The 21,564-nt window shown below is 41.0% G+C and overlaps 1 protein-coding gene across 4 annotated transcripts in view; it reads right to left on the bottom strand.

Moving 5' to 3' along the window:
- LOC111664768 (mediator complex subunit 13L) overlaps positions 1–11,291 on the bottom strand; it is an 87,635-nt gene extending 76,344 nt beyond the window's left edge. For all 4 annotated transcript variants that reach the window (XM_023419512.2, XM_087177477.1, XM_087177478.1 and 1 more), the window contains exon 1: positions 9,662–11,291. In XM_023419512.2, coding sequence (XP_023275280.1) covers positions 9,662–9,733 — 72 coding nt within the window. In that variant the 5' untranslated portion in view covers positions 9,734–11,291. The remainder of the gene's footprint in view (positions 1–9,661) is intronic.
- Between the last annotated feature and the right edge of the window lie 10,273 nt (positions 11,292–21,564).

Here is a 21,564-nt window from a genome sequence, read left to right as displayed (position 1 = left end):
GCAGCGGATGAGTTTTAAATAACCAATTAACACCTTTTACCGTACTCTGCTGTTGTGTGGAAAACCACTCATGCTGTACGCCGCATGAATTCATGGTGCATGCTAGTGTTCATGGCATGAAGGGAAAAGGCGAAATATTGACTGAGTTCTTTATTTAAACGATATGAGTTTGTTTGGCTGCGCTATAAACAGACTAGTTGATCTACTGTTGTAATTCTGACAAGGTAGCTGCTCAGCAAGTGTTTGTTGCAATATTAAACCACACTTGATGTTGCCACAGTAACCACGGTATCATCACATCAACCAGGAATGAAATCTTAAGAGTTACATCTTTAACTTTAATTCATTTTCCTTGAACGTATCAGAGCCGCAACGTTGAAGCAGTTTGATGGAAAATCGTGTTAGTGTGAAAAATAAATATGGACAAAGACAATGTGGATTAAGTGGCTGTGCTACTAAGTCAGCAGTAAGAAGTCACCATTTAGAAGAGCCAGTGGCAGAAATCAGAACAGGCAACGACTCCCCCTTCATCAATTAACCCACTGAAATCAAATTAACCCACAAGGAGTAGCGCTCCCCTCTGGCATTTTACACCACAAATGAAGAGCGATGCACATTACTGCACTTGTGAGGAAGCGAAAGCGACACAAAAGCACCAAACAGGTGTAGAGAGAAGGCCTCTGGGGCTGCAGACACAAAACAGATGCTTTTCCTCTGCCTTCTGCCGCCACCTTTACAAGTCCCTACAAAACAAGGGACCGTCATTTGATCTGTGTTCTGCTGTAGCATCCGGCCCTGGGAGGTGAGCAAGCCAAGCGACCTAATTAGAGCAGCAAGAGTCCCCAGGGCTGAGTGACGGATAGACCTGCCAATCACACCGCGGAAAGCCTCCATCAAGCCATGACTCCTCACCTGACACAAAGAGAGGCAGGAGGCGACAGCAGTGGAAGACCAATAAGGACATTGAGACATTGTGTACAGTCGCACTGCCGGATCGAAAAGGGCTGACAAGATCCTCGGCCTTTTGGCAAAGAAAACAACACAAAGCTGCAGCGTCAGGCTGCTTTTAAAGCATTAAGGGACAGGCTAAAGCAGTGGCCCCGCTTAGCCTAAATTATTAACATGCAAATAAATAAACCAGTCTGTGCTTTACTGGTGTCTCTGGTGTAACTTAATTAAACTGTGACAGGCCACAGGGATGGAGAAATGAGAAAGACACAGACAAAGACACAAAAACTGAGACTCACAAAGAAGGGAAAAACAGAAAACAGAGAGAGAAGTAAAAACAGTTGCTAGGCAACATACAACATCTGTAGGAATTCAGCGAGGTATTCCATTTTTGAGATTTCTGTCTCCAGGGTTACAGTGGAAATATAACATTTCAAGCACCTCTGTATCCCTTACTTTACTCTAAAAATCACAAAGGAGTGTAACTCTATGTCTCTGTGTGTCCCCTTGCAGCTGGAATCCATGAGCTCAAATTTGGCTTAAGATATTATCAAGCATGTCATACATGCATCACCAAAGTCTGGGGATTACCAGAAGCAACACATTAACATTGTGGTATAGGATTATTCAGTGAGTTTCCTTACTGAGAGAATGATTTGAATTGTATTTTTAAATTATTCAGCCCAGTAAATGTACAATTAGCACTGCATGGAGGCTTCTGAAATGCCTACAAGTAGTTAATAGTCTGATTGTTCCTAAAATTGGGCAAATGGAGCATAAGCAGTATGAAAAATATCTCATTTGGCTTGTAATTTCCTGCATTGATTTTTTTCCCACAGGGATGCTATTTCAGATAAAATGACAGGGCTGCATAAGTCAGCATGACTTTTCCTTGTTTCGTTACACAGCAGATAACCAAAGTATAAGGGAGGAAAACTGGAGAGCAGCAATACCTTTGTGTTTGTGCATGTGTGTGTGTGTGTGTGCAAGATGCAGGCAGGGCCGGACAATTAGTTATCGTAGGTCACACCTGGACAGGTTTCAACCTGCCACTCACCTGGCTGCTGTCTCTAATCTGTTATTTGCTTACAAAGTGGGAGTGTCAGCCAATCAGAGCTTTAACACTAGAAGTCTTCTCTACCTCTGCTAACACGTTCTACACACACACACACTCACGCACACACAGTCTTATGTAACCCCACTAGAGTCCAAGTCCCCCTCTCCTGTCCATTCACTCAGCAGATACAATGGTACCATGGCATGTTCGTATCTTTCTTAACACCACCCTGCCTAAACACTTGCTCACTCAGTCATGTCTGGTAAACACTCACTGTTATACAGCAGAGGCCATTTATTCTATGAAGCAAGCCAGGACTGAAATTGAGCTGTACAAATTTTCATTAGCATCTGAAAAATCATGGGTGTCTGCCTAATTCAAGATGAGAGGGAGCGTCGTTTGGCAGCGCAGGGCGAATCAATGCACCACAACCGGCTGTGAATCAACAGTCTGCGCATAATGTGTTTGTTCTCATCAAGTACCCGTCTGATTGGTCACAGATAATCTCTCAATGGAACATGAACACATGATAATTAGAATTTGCAACAGCACAGCAGACAACATTAATGTTTTCCCTCTCTCCCCTTGTTTTGCAGCTCTAAAAGGCACCCTTTAACCTAAGTGTGCTCTAACTGCAATTGAATCCCAGCCAACCATGATATTGGCAAAGCTGTCTGGCTTGCAGAAAATATTTGCCCAGTTACAAGCAGGGCAATATCTCCCTTTAAAGAAATTCTCTTTGTCAAGGCGTCTGCAGTCAGGTGAAGAGACCGCAAACAGATCTCCCCCGCGAGACGAAGCCCAGGGACTCCCGTGTGATGGCACAGGGACCTGTAGCATTACATTTATCTGTTTCAGGGACTTATCTACCAATCAGACAACGGGCCTCACAATCTTTAGTTTGAACCAGAGGATCTGTGGTGACACACATCCAAAATATAATAGTTTATAGGAAAGTGGTGTTAATCTGTAGGGAAAAACAGCCGCATTAGGGGGAAACATGTCTGAGCCAGGTGGAGTGTCTGTTGAAGATAACAAGAATACCTTCAACACAACTCAATTCACCACATTCACTTCAATAGCAAACTGAACCACAATTTTAAAGCACTTCTACTTGAACATTTTCACTTCTACTCCACATTTCAGAGGGAAATATTGTACTTCTACTCCATTCATTTAACTATAGCTTTAGCTATATTACATCTTTACATACAGCACACACACTGCAAAAGTCTCTGCCTTTCCAAATAGTTCCTGTCTGGTCCTTTATTCTAGCCATCATCTCTCTTATTCTGCATTCTTTCAAGATTCTCACAGATTTCTTGTAAATTCCTGAAACAAGTTCATTTCTATTGAAAAAAAAGAAAATATATTTAATAATATTTTTTTTTCCAAAATATGGAGGAAAAAAAGGACTCAATAACTGATAAATATATCCATCCATCCATTTTCTTCCGTTTATCGGGGGTCAGGTCATGGTGGCAGCAGGCTAAGCAGGAGGTACGCTTAATGAATATAAATAACTAACAAATATGTCCTGTTAGGATGATTTTTTTTTTGTAGCACAAAACATATAAATGATCATCACTTAACTGTATGTGTAAAGTAGATACAATTAGCTCCACCTGAACCAGCTACAACATTAAAATGCTGCTGATGGTTGATGCATAGGTAATAATAATCAAAAATGTATCATATGTAACAAAGGAACCATTCTGCACAGTGAGTCTATCTATCTATCTATCTATCTATCTATCTATCTATCTATCTATCTATCTATCTGCTGGTCCATATGCCAGCTAACTATCCAGCTATCACAAGCACTTGATGGTACCGGCTACTACCCATTCCTGCCAATCCTCCTATCCCACTCAGCCTTCTGTCGCCCTGCACACATGCAGGAACACCAGTGGGCGCTAAGAATAGAACACAGCTGGCACTGCAGGGCTTACATATTTCACACTCAAGCCACCGTGCTCCAAAATACTCCTGCCCATCCCATCCCATTTCCAGCTCCAGGACCAGCGGTGGTTCCCTCCCATCCTTCCCTCCCTCCCCTCCCCTCCTGTCTTTGAACTGTTCTTCACCTCTGTGGCAGGGCCCTGACAAGCCAACTGCTCAGATAAGATACATGACTACACTCGGGAAAATTTACCAGAGAAAAGAGATGTGTCGTAAAAACAGAAGCACGAGAGAGGAGAGCCCCGTCTTCCTGTTCCCAGCCCGTTCACCGCCCTATTTCTGTCAGCGGCTAACCCGTGCTTATTCACAAGTCGATGTGTTATGGCAGAAAACTATTTGACAAACCTGTATGTGTGTCACTTACATACTGAATGCCATGTTCACACCGGTGGGCCACTGCCTGGTCGAGTCCTATTGCGATGACAAGGGATTCCCACAGCAGTGACAGGGGCAGATTAGTGGGAGGCGCCGCACACAGACTCAAGGTGAAGCCAGTGCTAGCTGTCAAAATTGCGAGCGAGCGGAGCCAAAAGCACAGGTTGGGCGTAGGGGGTGGACTGTTTAGTGAGAAGTAACCAGATGGAGCTGCTGCATAGGGCACGCAGCAGAAGACTGGGGCTGCTGCCTTGGAAACCTGGACTGATCCTCTCCTTGTGTAAGAGGACACTGCCGTGGCTTCAATGTCATCCTTAGATATCTCAACATGAGCGACATTGTCACAGATTTACACAGAGTTAAAAGACTGTGGAGTATCAAGGGCTGACATCAAACCACTGCATTCATAGTCCTGCTTACTCATCCTACATTAGTTTCCGATTTAAAGGTTGAGTCTAGTGATGATCTATATTTTTCTTGTTGTCAACAAATCCCATGAAAACAAAAAAAACAACAATAAATTGATCCAACTATCAAGAACTGTATGTGCAGCCCAAACCTGAAATCTCTCTGTGCCATAGAACTTCACTGTAAACTACTAAATTACACAGCATACAGGCACTATCATTTATTTTGAGTCAACGCTACTTGCACCACTCTGAGTATTTATGGCAACTAAATCCACACATGAAAATACTCAACAACAAATTCTCTATTTAGTACTGTTTGTATAACATTTGCTAAAAAAGCTACAGTGTCCTGCTTCCTAGTAAATTATTGAGCCTTTTTTTAATGAATATTTATATTTTTCATCTCTGGTCTTTTTATGGGAATTGCTGACAATAACAACAATCACTAGCTTTATGCTTTTAAATAAAGTTTGACTAATTGTAGACTATTTTTGTACAACCTTAAATTTAAAGCTGGACAGACTGTCATGGCAACAGTGTTTGTAAATTACATGTAATACATATGTTCTTATATGATCTCTTGTTATTTACTTGTGTATATATATACACACAAGTTTATTGATATGTCTATAAATAATATATATATATATATATATATATATATATATCAGCTGATATTAACTTAGCCTCAAGTTACCATTGAGGTTTTAGTTTAGACAACATTTAGGATTTGAGAACTTCAGTTGAGAACTGGCTTTATAAAAGGAAAAAATGTTTATTTCTCTAATTCAGGTAAGAAAAACAGGGTTGTTTTGTTATCACTACCAACACTCAGGTATCATATGAACACTAACACTGAAAAAAAAAAATCAAGCAATACACAGCCCTATTAAACTCCGACTCGGCCAATTCCTCAGCTCAGCAGCTCATGACACACACTTCATCCAGCCACTGCCTCTTTTTCATCCCTAAGCACCCCTGCAATATCCACTACCATTAATAATGAGGAAATGCAAACAGCCTATATTAAAAAGGCACCATTCCTGATTACCTGCTTCTTCTTACAAGCCTCGGCCACTCACCTGCCATAAATCAAGACACTGCTGTTAATGGTATTCCCTCAGCCACATCTCTTAGCACTTTATTCCTGTGCCAGGCAGTGGCATCATTATTATACATGCAAGATCTCTATTGGAATACAGTTTGGCTAATGAGCACCTCTTAGTTGATCACATTAGACCTTCACTTGAGGACACTTAATTACCAGTGTTGCACGCCACACGCCTCTGTGGAGGGGACAGGAGAGGTCCTTTAATTAAGGCCTCTGCAATCTACCTGTGTTTGTACAAGTCTGCATCCTTGGGATATAGGTTGCATTCGCAGCCCTTATAAAGGCGATAAAGCATGTGGTGTGTATGTGCATGTGCATGTGAGTGAGTGTGGGTGGAGGATTTAGTGTGTGCATGTATTTGTTGCATTTGCAAGACATATGTTTGTGTGGGTATGTGGGTGTTTATTTTTTTAATTTTTTTTTCCTGTCTCCACGTCAATGCTTGTGTTTGTGAATGCACCTGTGTGTGTTTGTCTGTGTGTGTGTGTGTGTGTGTGTGTGTGTGTGTGTGTGTGTGTGTGTGTGTGTGTGTGTGTATAATATGACGAGTGTTTGAAGTTTGTCTCCTGGGTCTGGATGGTTTACAATGTGCACAGGACACACACACACACACACACACTAAGACACACACACACATACACACACGTACACACACACGCACGCGCTCTGAGGCTTCCTGTGTCGTGAGGCTCTTAACTGTCTCCTCCTTGCATTTCATAATCAGGCTGGGACTCATTGTTATAAGAACCTGCCCAGTCCACAGAAAGATGAATGTTCTCTCCCTCTCTCTCCCTCTCTGTCTCTCTCTCTCTCTCTCACTGCGTTCCTCCCTCTTTAATTTTCTCTCTTGCTCTGTCTCACTCTTTCACTCTTGGTCTCTCAAACAGGCTGAGGCTAGCAGTCAGGAAATGCACATCAGTCATAATACTTTCCTAAAATGAAAACAGATTCCGCTGCAGTCCTTCAGCCGCTCTCGCTCTCTCTCTCTAACTCACTCCTTCAGCTGAAAACATTCTTCTGTTTCTCCTCTCGTCCTCCACCCCTTCTCCTCCTCCATCGCTACTTCAACTTAAACTCACCCGCTCGGGTCTCGTCTCCCACTTACAAGGGTCTCGTTTGCTTCCTGTCACAGATGGATGATCACCGGCACACAAGACAGTTGTTTTGTGGGTTGTGTGATCGCAGGCAATTTCAAGTGTCTGACACCGGGGCCTCACAGAAGGCATGACAGTAATCTGCCATGCCCCCATAAAGTCCCACAGTATGGGCACTTACGCCTTCTAAAGGTACTTTCTATTGATGCAGGTTGCTGTAACAACCAGTAAATCAGTGCGAGGGACGAGGTTAGTGCATGTTGGAATGCTGTTTAACAGGCTGTCAGACCAGAGCGCTCACTAGTTTACCCACAAGACCTTTATGTAAGCACAGAGCCAATATGACCTGGAGGAAAAGGTTAGGAAACATCCCACCTTAAAGGCTGTTCTGCTCATTACTGGGACTGTAAACGGCCAAGTTAGAGTAGTGAATATTATCATTAGCACATTTTTTAGTCTATAAAATAATGCAGATCATAGTTTCCTATTAAACAAAGCTCACATCTCCATATTGCTGCAACAACAGTCAAAAGGTTTTCCATTTACAGTAATAACACAGAGACAATTGTTGACAAATGTTTGGCAGTTTTCTTTGACAAAACTCTACAATTATTGATAGATAATCAAACCTGTTGTTTTCTCTGTCAATCAACCAACTGTTTAAGCACTAAAGGAAGTGAAAAAAAAAAAAAAGTGGGAAAATGCAGGAAATCATATGATATTTTTTCAAATCTTTTTGCTGGTCATCTGATTTGATCCCTTCACTTCCAGTGGTAATAAAAGTGCCTTCTTCGGCCACCACTTGTTAAGCTTGTGGCACACATCTGTCTCATTCTCAACATCAGGATGCAATCTGCATCCCTGTGTCTGTCTCCTCTGTCTCTTTGTCTCAGTCGTACCCTCTAACCAGGACACTCGGTGTGTCATTAGTGTTCCGCTCCGTCTTGGATTTCTCTGTCGGAGACCTGCCAGCGAGTAACCGCTGTGGCACCAGCCAGTCATAAATATTCTCAACAAGCCAGCTGATGGATGCTCTCTTTCTCCCGCACTTTGAAAGGGATGTTCACAGGGCCAGCACGACAGCCAACAAACGCCACGGCGAGTGAATGAAAGCTTTTTTTTTTTCCTCTCCCTCTCTCTCTCCCCTCTCTCTCTCTCTCCCCTCTCTTTCTCTCTCTCCCCTCTCTCTCTCTCTCCCCTCTCTCTCTCCCCTCTCTTTCTCTCTCTCCCCTCTCTTTCTCTCTCTCCCCCCTCTCTCTCTCTCTCTCTCCACAAGGGAATAACCTCGACTGAGACACTGACAGAGACGTAATCTGTTTTCAGCTGTAAGGTGACACACTGAGAGAATTTCAGACGTCTGATACTGGGATGCTGGTTATTTTGGTGTTAGTCCACAGAAATTCAAACATCATGCTTTTGAATAGCTTGAGATACTATTTTAATTTCTTTACTCCCTTCACAGTCACAAAATGACTCGGATTCTTGAGGAAGAAGAACTTCAAGTGCATGTGTTTGAAATTTGAGAGATTTCTGCAATCTCATAAATCCACACCATGTGCCACTTGTTTATTTGGCTTTGGTGTTACATGTGTAATTCAAGAAGGTCTGGCTGCTGTTGCTGATGGACAACCTGCATGATCACCTTTAAATAAAAAAAAAAAAAAAAGAGCCCTCAGGATTCCTGTGTTGTTGTGGTTCTCAGCAGCCTATGCCTGACTTCAGTCGACCGCATGCCTTTCCACTTGGCTGCCTGTTGTAGTAGGACAGTTAACTCACTGATTGCAGGATGAGAACTGTGAAAAAGCACTGCTCAATCTTTTCCACCCTCAAAACCAGTGACTTCTGCAAAAAATGACACTGCCTGCGGAGTCAAAAAACACCTTTTTCAGACAAACTGAGTGTGAAAGTGCTGTTTCCGCTGTGTGCTTGATGCATGTTGCCTTCTGTCAGAATCTTATTAACCTGCTTTTCTCTGTGTGACACAATCATATTATCAATTTTTTATTGCTAAAAAAAAAAAAAAAAAAAAAAAAAAGAATGTTCCTCAGTTTCACATACACACAAATATTTCTCCTCCACTCATCCAATTTATAACCTCGTGAGCAATTAGCTCAACACATTACACTACTGTTTGCTCAAGATCAGAAAATCTCTTTCTCTGTTCTCTGGCTGCAGAAGTATCTGACAGAGGCAGCAGTACGCCTTCTTTCCAAGTTAGTTGCTTGGCAATGCAACAGAGTTCCAGCTACATTTCCAGTGAAATGATTATTTAAAAAAGGGGAGGAGGATAATGGCCATGATGGCGAAAATTTGTGTTTACCTGTTGTTCATCAGCTAAACCCATGCCAAAACTGCAAATACATGCCAGTATAATGGGTCAGTTTGCTTTGGAAGCATTTGCTCCTTGTATTTTAATCATTATGGGAGAGATGTTTTGGATTGAAATCAGACAATAAAAGTCTTGTTATTCATGTGGATTTAAGCCTCTGGGCTGAGATATTTTATTATAACATGCTTAGTAGTGGAAAAATGGTGCTTTTTTTCCCCGGACCACTAACCCGTGTTAATGATTGCCTAATAACAACACCAGCAATTGGTTCACCTTTGTACAGCAGACACATTTAAAGCGTGCCTCCCACGGTCTTATGTCGATCACCACTGGCTGGCGTGACTGTGATTGGAGCATGATTTATAGATACTGTACCAGAGAGAAGATGTTGGAGTGGCAGTCCTCAAGGCTTGCCCCGTTAGCCACCCAATTCGCTGTTGTAGTCATAATCGTCCGCCGTTGGGGTCGTCAGCGCTGGGCATGTCGAAATCCTACATCGGTATCCAACACCGAGCAGGGGGGGGGGGTTATGGGGGGGGCTGACAAATCGGTTCCCTTACGAGTCTGCCAAAACAATCAGGCTTATAACCTCACAAGAGCTCCACATAATAGATTTGTCGGGGAGAGGGAGGGAGGGGGGGCAGAGGAATGGGCGTATTCAAAAAGAAGTGCAGAATGCATCCATAAAGCCCCCAGCAGATCTATAATGTTGTGATGTTGTAAATCCAAGCGTGTGCGGGGATCAAAACATTGTTACAATCCAGGTCAGGCAGTTCCAAATCTGATCATTGTCAAAGACGGAGAAATGCACTATATCCATTTCAATCCACACACGGAGGAAGATCAGTCTGTTTCCATATCAGTCTTTCGGCTGATAGTTTCATCACTAGATGAGCATAATCCATGAGAAAATCACTCCTTTCTTCCGCGCAGAGGAACAGCCCCAGAAGAAGAAGAAGAAAATGGGAAATCAGAGTCAAAACTTCTTCCTTTTCTTCCAAAGAAAATGATATATTACACGTTTGCCGCTCTGCAAAACAATTAAGTTAGAGCCGAGACATTACACGCAGGATATCTGATTCCGTCTGCTCCACAAGCTGATGCACCACTTGTGATAGTTTTCGAGAATTGCATGAGCTATTTATAGCCTTCTTTCTTACCACAACCGTTCCTCTCACAATGTAGCCCCGTACTGCCTCACACAAACAGGCGCTGCGAGCAGGAATGTTTAATCCCTCTGTTGCTCTTGAATTAAACGGACCGCAGAAGAGGGGGATCTCTTAAAAAAAAGAAAAGAAAAGAAAAGAAAAGGAAAGGAAAGGAAAGAAAAAACCCCCAGTGCTCCTGCTCCGTGGCAGGGCGGACGAAGTCGAGCGGGTTCCCTTGTAAAAAAAAAAAAAAAAAAAAAAAAGCCCAAATCATGAGTCAAAGCGTTCAGACAAGAAAAACTATTCTTACACTCCACCGCCAGGAAAACGACAAGCAGGCTTCTGTAGACGGAGGTTTGAAAAAATCCTTCCTTCCTTTCAGTTTTATACCATTACGAAACGTCCTCTCGCGGCCACAGCAGCGTCAATCTTGCACAAAAAAAAACAGATCTCATGTGATTTTTTTTTTTTTTTTTTTTTTCAAATGCACAGTTCAAGCATAAGTGACAGTCCTTGTCTGGCGCCGATGTTTGACATAAAGACTGTGTTGCATGCCGCAGAATCTTTCTTTACAAACCACCTCGACATTTAAAAGCGTGTCCTCCTCCTTCTCGAGAAATGGTTTGATTATTGAATTAAATCCTCAATGTGTGCATGATGTCCTCCGCGGCGACTCCTTCCTCATTGTTTATCTCTCAGGTCAGCGTTATTATATTGGTAAATAAGTGGAAGTGTGCGTGTAGCCTGCCTGTGTCATTCTCAGCCTCTTGTGTCTGTTTGCTTTACGCGAAGCGCCGCTGTAGCATTTTTTTTTTCTCTTCGCACACGATCGTCCAGCCCACCGCGCATTGTAATGTAATGGCGGTCGGAAGCGTACTACCGAGACTCGCCTTCCCATTTGGCCAAGTTTGTGCTCACGTGATCAAAGTCTGGGATTACAGTACTGTTTAGTGTCTTTGATATGAGACTGGATGCGACGCTGGAGACGTCGTGCCAGTCGCGCGCGCTGGCAGTCGTAGTGATTTCTTTATTGTTACACTCTTTGTTATTATAAATGTAGCCTGCCCTCGCTGTTTCTGGTCATCTGTCTGTTAAAGTGTTTGAAGAAAGATTGTGTTTATATGATGTTTTTTTTTTTTTCATCACTGCAGGGTGTCATTCTGTGATGCATTGGTTACATAATGTAACTGTGTTCTCACAACAGAGGATGTGACAGACTAGAGGTCAGAATGACTTACTGGGCTCATACTGTTTCATAAGAGACATCTATGTAGGTTAGTCTTACACTCCCTGAATGTGTCACATAATAACACTTGGTGGTCTTTATTGTATGAAAAAAAATTTGATGAATCAATCTGAATCTTATTTAAATCAAGTATTGTTTGTGGTTATCCATATGCAGGGCTGTAGTCAGGATTTTTGAGATACTGAGGTCATGGTAAGGTGAAGTCCCCCTAACAACCCCGCAACACCCTAGACACCAAAAAGAAGGTCTCTAATGTTTTTTTTATTATGTTTATAAAAATAAAAAAGTAGGAGTAGGCTGTCAAAATTTGTTTCACATCAATAGGGTCACTCATAGCAACAAATGTACAAAGGATTATCACCCACTCTGAAGCTTTGTGGAGCTTTTTAACAGTTATCAGCTCTGTTTGTTTTTGTGGCCCACAGCTTTACTGTTTGGGTTTATTCTCTTGGCTCTCATCAGCTTTGTTTCCAGCAACAACTGGCTGCTGTTTTCTGTTTGCAAAAACGCTCTGGTAAACCCACTGTATGCTCACTATACCGACAAGTGCCAAACAACAACGAAAGACAACGTTAGAGACTGGCCTGTTGAACATGTTGTTGCTTTTAGCAGCTAAAGAGCCAGACATTTACCTCAGGTGTCAGTAGAGAGCAAAGCAAGAGGGTGAATTTTGGATTTACTTTACAAATGAATGAAAGTTGACTTTATGTCAGTGTTGTGGTGTTATCTCAGATTTTTGCCCCCAAGTGGCCAAAAAAAGAAAGCAATGCAGGTTTGAACTGAGCATTTCTTCCAAGAAGTCTAATTCACCTGTCCCAGAACCGTGTTCAGATTTTCCCTGTAATTATTACCAGATGACTAAGTTCTTTTCCAGCACGTTATTAGGAAATTACAGGCTGTAAAATACACCATTACAGTCATTTCTGCTGGAGAAATACTGAATTATATTGTTGGCCTATAGGTAATGAAATGTAGATGTACTGGAATCAGCCTTTAAAAAGAGCACCGTGTGAGGTTTTAATTGCAGAATATAAACTTCCCACAAGCTGGTTAAAGCACCCAAATACTCAGAAAAAAATAATGAGGTAGGATATGACCTCAGTGAACTCTATTGTAGCCATTTAACTTTATTTGATCTCAATTACAACTTGAAATATCCAGTAAAAATATTGTTACATCCTTCCTACTTTCCAGTCATATAATGCACACCAGCTTTGTTATAGCTGCATTAGCTATAGATATACGGTAGCCTACTGTTGGAGGTCTTGTTTACACCATCTATAAAAGTTGTTCTTTCTGTTCTCCAGTATTGCGGTTGGTGCCGTTTGAAGCTGAAGAGCAAAGGATTATTATTATGACCACAGTTTCCACAGAAGAGACCACACAGGAGTCAGTGCATGAAATATTTGTGTTCATGTATCAATCATTTATCAGACACTGTGTATGCTATATATGCACTATACTGTATGTGCTTGTATTTTCTTTGTTTGGGTTAGAACGGTAACTGGATTATCTCTTTTTGGTTTTAGCTTCAAAGCTTACTGTACATTTCCTTGCATTTGCTACCTTGATTGAACATTTTCTTTTCACTTGGACTCATCTTGCAAACCAAACTACAGTGACTATGAAGCTGCAGCTCTTAATGCTTCACCTCCAATATAATTTTAGTCATGAATAAACAGCAAAATGAATAGTCAATAACTACAGACCTTTGTACATGGTTTCCCAGAGGTCTTTAAAAAGATTGAATAGTTTATTCTATCTTTTTACTTTATGTTTATCAGTCAATAAGCTTTTTATCCCTCAATCACATTGTCCCTTGCAGAGAAATAAAATGTATCACATTGAACTGAATAAGTCTTTTCATTTGAAGCCATAAAGCCACAATGATTTTCTAATGCCCAACACTCCGTGAAAATGACCCAACCATTTATCCCATTATCAGATTCTCTTTGTAAGGATTTATTCTCCATGTCAGTGTATCGGCATGAAGATTCAGCCGAGACTATGTTTAAAACTTAATTACTAACCGACAGTGACAAATGAAGTTCAGTCATAGCCTGTGCAAATAATAACACTGCTCTCATGAAGTGAGATGTTGTCTTTGGAGCAGCAGCAGCTGCAGCAGGTAAGAAGAAGTGTCATCAAATGAAGAGCTCCTGTGTCAAGAGCTCCTGCACAAGCTAAGGATGCAGCCCAAATGTAACTGAAGTTTACAGGAGAAGAAAGAAATGATGTCAAAATTGTTCTGTACAACGCTATTTGTAAAATGCAAATAGTTGCTAATTAGTCACAACACAGATAGTGAGGTATTTGACTGTGTCACTGTTTAGCTGACTGATATTTTTTCAAAATAATTAAATGGCATTTGAGTGAGTACAAGAGGCATGACAGTGAGGTAAATGATGTCACAGGACGTTTATTTTCATGTTGCAGCACTGGGAGTTGTACATTTTCTCAGGGAGACGTTTGAACGTCAACCCACCGTCATGTGAAGTGTAAACGCGGATGCACAGTGGCAGTGGTTTGATTACTGTTTTATAATTTATAGGTTGTTCCAGCCTGAATGCAAAATCATTTCTAGGTATAGCCCATGATATGCTACCTCTAATTGTAAATCTAAAAGTGAGCTATTTACAGACAACTGTATTTTCCTTTTGCAGCTATATATCCATATAAAAGATCATCATACACTGACACATCCAGTCCATTATGATATAGGCACAACTCTCACATTAATCACTTCATACAGCTTTATGTATGTGAGGAAACAGCTTGCAGCTGGTACATCTTGCCACAGAGAGGGAGCCTTCAGTCCGGTGATTCCTCTTATATCTGAGAAGCTGGAGGGAAGGATATGAATCAGATGGATGAGCGAGGGCTTAGCCTGGCGGTTATTGATCCCCTTGCTCCAGGAATGATCCAGGCCTCATTTGAAAAGTCCCCCACCCCCTTTTGTTCAATACATCCTTAACAGCTTTGAAAAGACTCTCACACACAGTTTGGCACACTTGGTGTGGAGCTGATAGGATGAGATGCTATCAGTTTGAATAAATCTATTTCAATATGCCACACATTTCCCCTCATCAGGCCCCCACTGGCTTGATCTGTGTGTGAGGAGAAAAGATGCATTACTGCTCTGATTGGAGATAATATGTTTGTCTAGACAGTGTATTTAGACTTGTTCAGGATGGAGTGGATGGATATTTGTGTGTGTAATGGTGGGGTGAATATGTACATTCATATATTCAGGCCTTTTTGTGACACATAAAACATGTTATTCACAGTTTTAATAGTTGTTTTGTAAAGTTTTCACCATGTTGAAATGTTGGTTTGTGTTGTCTGCTGGTTTTTTAAAGCCCCTGAAAACTTTGTGACAAATCCTAAATATTTCTCTTTAGTATTAAATATATCTGATTAAAGAAACAATAAAAGTCAAAGTTTGGAAAAAAGAAAAAAATGTCCGCGGCTACTTTACTCCAAAAAATGAATCTCCTTCATTAGGACAAGCTGATGTTGCATAGCTATCTGACAAAGCTAAGATTAGCATGCTAACAGATTACCCATTTAGAGTCAAGAGTAAAATACACATCAGAACTGACACTGGATTGAAATGCTGTTTATTACAGATGTAAACAGGGAATATTTTAAATAACATTTCACAAAAACAACACAACATACCTCAAATTAAAAAAACATTACACCTATAACAAATGATTAGATGTTTCCCATCTACTCTAAATTGTATGAATACATATACATATTTCTCCATATATGAATAAAACAAATACCAAACGACTGACTCAAGTTCAATGTGGCTTCTTAAAACTGTTTTTTTTTTTTTTATGTTACAGCTTGTAATGCTACTGTGACTTCCTGTTTACATAGTGATCACTTTTGATTTTACAGTGCTACAGATGTCTATTAGAAAGCGATTTACACATTAACTCAGTCACGACACACTTTGAGTTCTAATGGTGCAACCAGATTTAATCACTTCACGTCTGAACTTGCCAGTAGCTACTAAGGAACTTAGGAAGGACTTTTCACACAAACTATGCACCAGCTATTACAAACGGCTGGTGCAACCTACTCCAGGACACAGGGGGTCAGGTTCTGGCAACATAAGCAAGCAACCCCACAACTGTCATCATCACCAACCCTGACTGGTGTGGGAGCGAATGTGATGGTACCTTTTTCTAACTGAGCACCGTCCACTTCAAACTGAGAAATGGCAAACATATAAAAAGAATAAAATAAAATGTAAAATAACGTGAGCTGCTCCACATTTTGCAGAAAATAGAACATTCTTGTCGGGTCCCATCACTCATAGTCAGAATTTGATTTCAGGGCCTTTAAAACATTACAAATAGGCCATGACGACAAACACTGTTTCTACATGTTTCTCTAAATGTTTTGCATTCAGCTAACTGTTGGAGTGCTCATTATTAATTTAGGATGAGCATGTTGCACGGGATTATGCTTGCACAGACATCGAAGTGTGTTTATTGTTCACACCCAGAGAGGAATGTGTCTCTTTCAAGAACAAGCAGTGGCCTCACAGTATCTTCATTAGTGATTGATGGATCACCGTCCACTAAGTTAACACACACCTAGCAGCAAATTCTCTCCATAAAATCAGATGAGAGTTTCTCCTCTCTCCTCGCGGCTCCAATACCTCTCTGGCATTTCCTGGAGCGCGGAGAGTCTGGCTGAGAAGAATAGATGGTGTGCATTGTAATGAACATGGGCTGACACCGCCTCATCCATCATTCCACCCAGGAAAATTATAGCGAGAGAGAGGGCGAGAGAGACTTTAAATCACAGAAAGTCTACAGGTCCAACTCCTCTTAGACTGTCATCAGCTCATTGTTGTTTTTTAACTGCCCAGTCCACTTCTGGTTTTGCTCTCAGAAAGCTACTGTCTGAGTGTTTGTCTCCCTGTCAGTTTACTGTAGCTCTACTCTAACTCTCTTAGTGTATGCTACCTCGAATATGCTTTTATCTGTTTACAATTGCATGCTTGTTTTTGTGCCTATCTACTTGCCAGCCAGACTGCACTCTTTTCTTTCCCTGAAGTTGAGGCTGCGACTAACAGTTATTGAGTCATTTGTTAAAGGAGCTATTTGTAAGTTTTACTGCTACAGCATTAACAGCTGTTTACGTACCAGTCTTGGCGAGCGCTTCAGCCCATTGTTTTGTTTACAAGAAGTTATGATCATACGTCTTCCGAGCAGCTACTTCTTCAGGGCAGACTAGACGCTGCAGTGACTTGGTAACAGAAAGTGACGAGACAGTCCAACAGGGCCGGGGCTAGTTGGTTAGCTTATTAACTGAAGTACAAGAAAAGAAATAGAGGCAGAGCAAGAAGGTTTCTTTCCACGACTGGAGACAGGTCTTGGAGAGTAAAGGAGTGTCTGATGAAGTTTGATGAAGAACACACAACGTTTCGTCTAGACTGGTAAGTAAACAGCTGTAAATGCTAACGTTGGGTATGTAGCAATAGCAAAACTTTCAAATAGATTCTTTATTTACAATTAAACAGTGAGTCTATGTAATGGCTGGAAGCTGGAAAATTCCTAGTTCCCAGAGCTCAAGTTGACATCTTTAAAATGCTTCTTTTCGCCAGCAGTCAACAGACGCAGGTAGAGAGGATCTTGGGTGTTTCCAGCAATGACCATGTCTCTCTCTCTCTCTCTTGGTTGGTTCAGACCTTTGGTCCAGACTGAAATATCTAAACAATTATCAGACGGATTGGCACAAAATTTTGTACAGACACTCGTGGTCCCCAGAGGATGAATCTTACTGACTTTGGTGATCCCCTGACTTTTCCTTTAGTGCCATCATGACATCTCCACAACTACTGGGTGGATTTATGTCAAGTTTCATACACTCTGTGATTATGCTCTCTGTCTGTTGGCCAAGGATACACTCCACTGACCATGAGCCTCTCTCCCCTGTGAGCCCACTACACCCAGTATAATTCATCCTGATACTGGTTTTGCTCTTGTGTGAGTTTATGCACATTTCTCAGTGTGCCAAAGGTTTGTCTCCAGGCACTGAAGCATAATTTAATTACACTGAGTACTCTTGTGCTTTTTGGGCTTCTGAATAAGTCTTGTTACAACAAAGGTCATACTGGAGGTGAGTGTGTTTCTGCATACCTTTATGTGTGAGCCTCTGCCTGTGTGTTTGGGTTTGTGTGTGTGCGCATTCGTCTGTAATTTGGAGTGATTCACTCTAGCACTGTGAGGACTGTTGCAATGGTGTTTCCACAGAATATTGATTTCACAATGAGCAGATGATGTCTTTGTAAGATGGCTTGAGAGATGGGAAATTAGATGTTATCTCATAACAACAGAGGATGAGGAATCATGTGGTGTGTTATCTGATTTTGGAATTATGTCAAGCTGTCAAACTCACTGATACACAGATGACGTGTCCTGCAAGCGTCCTCTAATGCTGCAGACGGGGATGATTACCACAGATGGACTGAGACTAGTGAATCAAGTGCAAGATGGTCAACAAAATATAGATTTTAATTTAAATTGCAAATAGCAGTGTAAAGTTATGCAGGGTAGGAGACAGCCCGAAGGTGAGAGCAAGGCCTTTAATCCCCTGTTGCCCCAGTAAACCTCCTCCGTGGCTACTATAGAAACCTGGTTGTATTGCATATTTCAACCTGCAAGTAGGAAAATATAGACCAAGCCGTGTGCGGCGCTTTCGTGTAGAAAGATTACCACAGATAGTGTGCTTTAAGTGACCAGCCAGCATTTCCACTTGGCTGCACCCTCTGATGCCACCTGAACAGAATTCACTAGGAGCCTTCAAGCTCCTCATGCATAATGTATTGCTGAAGGTCTGCTCAGTTTTCATGTTCTCCTAATTCATTTCACAAAGAGAGAGAGAGCTCTGCCAGCATTCAGAGCACACAGCCCGAATCACTGTACACTGTCAAATCAAGAATCACCACTTCACCGTTGACAGTTTCTTTGTTGAGACAAACGCTGTCGTGTTGCTTTTTGTTAGCCTTTAATCTTTAGAGAGCGATATTAAGCCAATACATATTGATCCACATGAATCAGAATCCTTCCATTATTTTGTCAATATAAAAGGCCGTTATATCCTACTATATAACTCTGTGGGTGTTGGTTTTCTATTCTGTATATTAGTTATATTATCAGTCATTTTATTAAACTTAATTCTATGTATCTCCTGAGTGGATTACCACACTGCTTGATTCTGAATTTTTACCTTAAATGCTGTATTTATCATCCTTTTGTTTTGACAAGTTTTGATTTATTGAATGAATGGAACGCTTGCCTTTATTTTCTAGGATTTCAGAATAAATCACAAGCTGTACAATGGCAATAATGTGCTAATTTTACCCCCTTCAAGAGTAAAGACCTTGATCAAATCAACATAACAGCCTAATCCAGCAGAATTCTCCATGCTCTTTGTCCTCATGTTACAGAAACTGATATTTATTAGTTTAATGCTCAGTGACACAGCTCTGGCCTTGCCCCTCATTTTTTTTTGTATCCTTCCCTTATTTCTTTTGTGCTGTGATTTGATGTGCTGTGATTGTCTTTTGTTTCTCTTCTGCTCACAGCATAAAATCATTCATGAAAATCAATCCAAACACAGCCCGCTCTTCTGTTTCTCAAAACGTAGCCTTCTGCTGACCTCAATAAATCGACCAGTGAGCGTTAAACATTTCAGTTAGTGCCCTTAAAGTGGCCTTTCCACAAACATAGTCCTTCACTAAAGAGGGGGGAATGAGAGCTGTGAGAGAGAGTCAGAGAGAGAGAGAGCAGTATAGTAACCACTTGTGTAGTATAATAAGATTATGGCCCATTACTAATGATTGTGGCTGATCATTTCAGTTTATATGATTTTAAGGGAAAGGTTCCTGCCCAGTCGGCTTTTTTCTTTTATCTGTTAGTCAAAGAAAGAACAGAGTCAAGTCCAGATTTTTAACTGGAGCTCACAGGCTTACAGATCAACAGCTACAATCTCTGTTTTGTGGCATTTATTCACAGGTAGTTAAATTACAACAAGTTACCGATGCTTCTACAGTAGTTGTGAGTAATAATAATAATAATAATAATAATAATAATAATAGGCTATTTATATAGCAACCCTTAAAAACACAGTTTACAAAGTGCTTTGACAACAAATCAAAAGTAATAACAGGATAAATGCATAAATGCGTGCATAACTTTTTCCATATCATATGTTCAAAATTCAGATTTCAGTTAAACAGTACTCCTAGATTTCTATTAACAGATTTCACATTAGCAGACCCGGGTCCAAGGGCACTCTGAATGGGAATGATGGGGTTTGGTGGACTGAACAATATTATTTCTGATTTTGGGGTTGTTGGGTTTTAAGACATTTTTGTGCTATCCAACAGTTAATATTATATAGCTCAGACAATCTAAAACAACAGATATGCTTTCTGGGTCACCTGGTCTTATGGGAAGGTATATCTGTGTGCGGTCCACATAGCAATGAAAAGAGATATTGCGGCCGCCAGTGACTCGGCCAAGTGGAAGCATGTAGATGGAAAATAAACCAACTAAGTGCAGTATCCTTCATGCCAATCCAGGCTTTAAAACGGTGGGTTAAAATGGCATGATCTACAGGGTCATGTCTAAAAGAATTAAAATTTCGCTCTCTAACCTGTCGGCTGTTGAAAGGTGGTCACTGGTTACCTCCAGGAGGGAAGTTGCTGTGTTATGTAAGGCTCTAAAACCAGACTGAAACTTCTCAAAGGTGTCACAATGACACATAAAAGCTAAAGGTTGTGTTGAAACCACTTTTTCGAAAACCTTTGATAAAAAGGGAAGTTTAGAGATTATCCTAAAATTGCTAAGAACAGGTTTCTTTAACAGAAGTCGGAACACAGTGTTTAAAAATGGATGAAAAGGTTCCTTCTGTATAAAAGCTATTAATAATCAATAAAACACTCTGCCCAACTGTGTCAATAACGTCTTTGTAGTGGGAATAATGTCAAGGCTGCATATAGTTGATTTTATTAGGGATATGATTTTGGATTTACAAAAGAACATAATGATGAATTATATCCCAGCATGCACTTTAAGCCAATGGCCCACATCAGTCCAGCATATGCACACCTCACCTCCAGTATTTATTCACCAGGACGCCTGCTATTTGCTCCTGTTCACCTGCTCAACTTTTCACAAAGTCATCTCCAGTATTGTGTGCTCTCAGGCAGCAGGTATTATGTAGTTACTAAGTAGATCCCATTTTGTAATCAACACACAGCACAGAAGCAGCAAAGAAATCAGAGCTCTGTCTTCTCCATTGAATTGCCCTTTAGCACCTGTTTCTTCGGTGGGTCGGGTGCCTTTGAAGGGGCAGGTGCTTGAGAGAAACAATGGAGACCAAAGACTCAAAACCAAGAGCGTGCCCCGCTCCAACTTACAGGTTTATAAGCTTTAAACACCCGCTTCTGTAAGAGGACACAGAAAAGTTGTCAGACAGTGCGGCGTTCCTCATTGCCAGTACTGGATTACATTTTTGTTTGTTATTATGAGATGCTGAGCAGCATAGCAGGCCTTACATGTTAATCTATGACTGAAAACACAGGGTTAAATGAAATATAATATTTGCTAGAATCAAGCCCAAACAAGGCAACTCAAATGAGAGGTCTATTTAAAAGCCAGGCTCCTCTGCTTTGTACTTATATGGGCTTCACAGTTAAGGCAAGAAAAGAGGATTACAGCAGACATTATGAAAATAAATTAAGGGATGACATGACTTTCTCTGTGTTCTGAATTATTTTGTTATTTTAATGTAATAGAGTAATGCATATTAGCTCAAATAATTTCAATTTAGCCTCATAGCAAAACCAAATA

The sequence above is a fragment of the Seriola lalandi genome, unplaced genomic scaffold (assembly GCF_002814215.2).
Source record: "Seriola lalandi dorsalis isolate HSWRI2012SDOR001 ecotype SW California unplaced genomic scaffold, Sedor1 jcf7180002054606, whole genome shotgun sequence".
NCBI lineage: Eukaryota > Metazoa > Chordata > Actinopteri > Carangiformes > Carangidae > Seriola > Seriola lalandi.
This window is presented reverse-complemented; position numbering and strand designations above follow the sequence as displayed.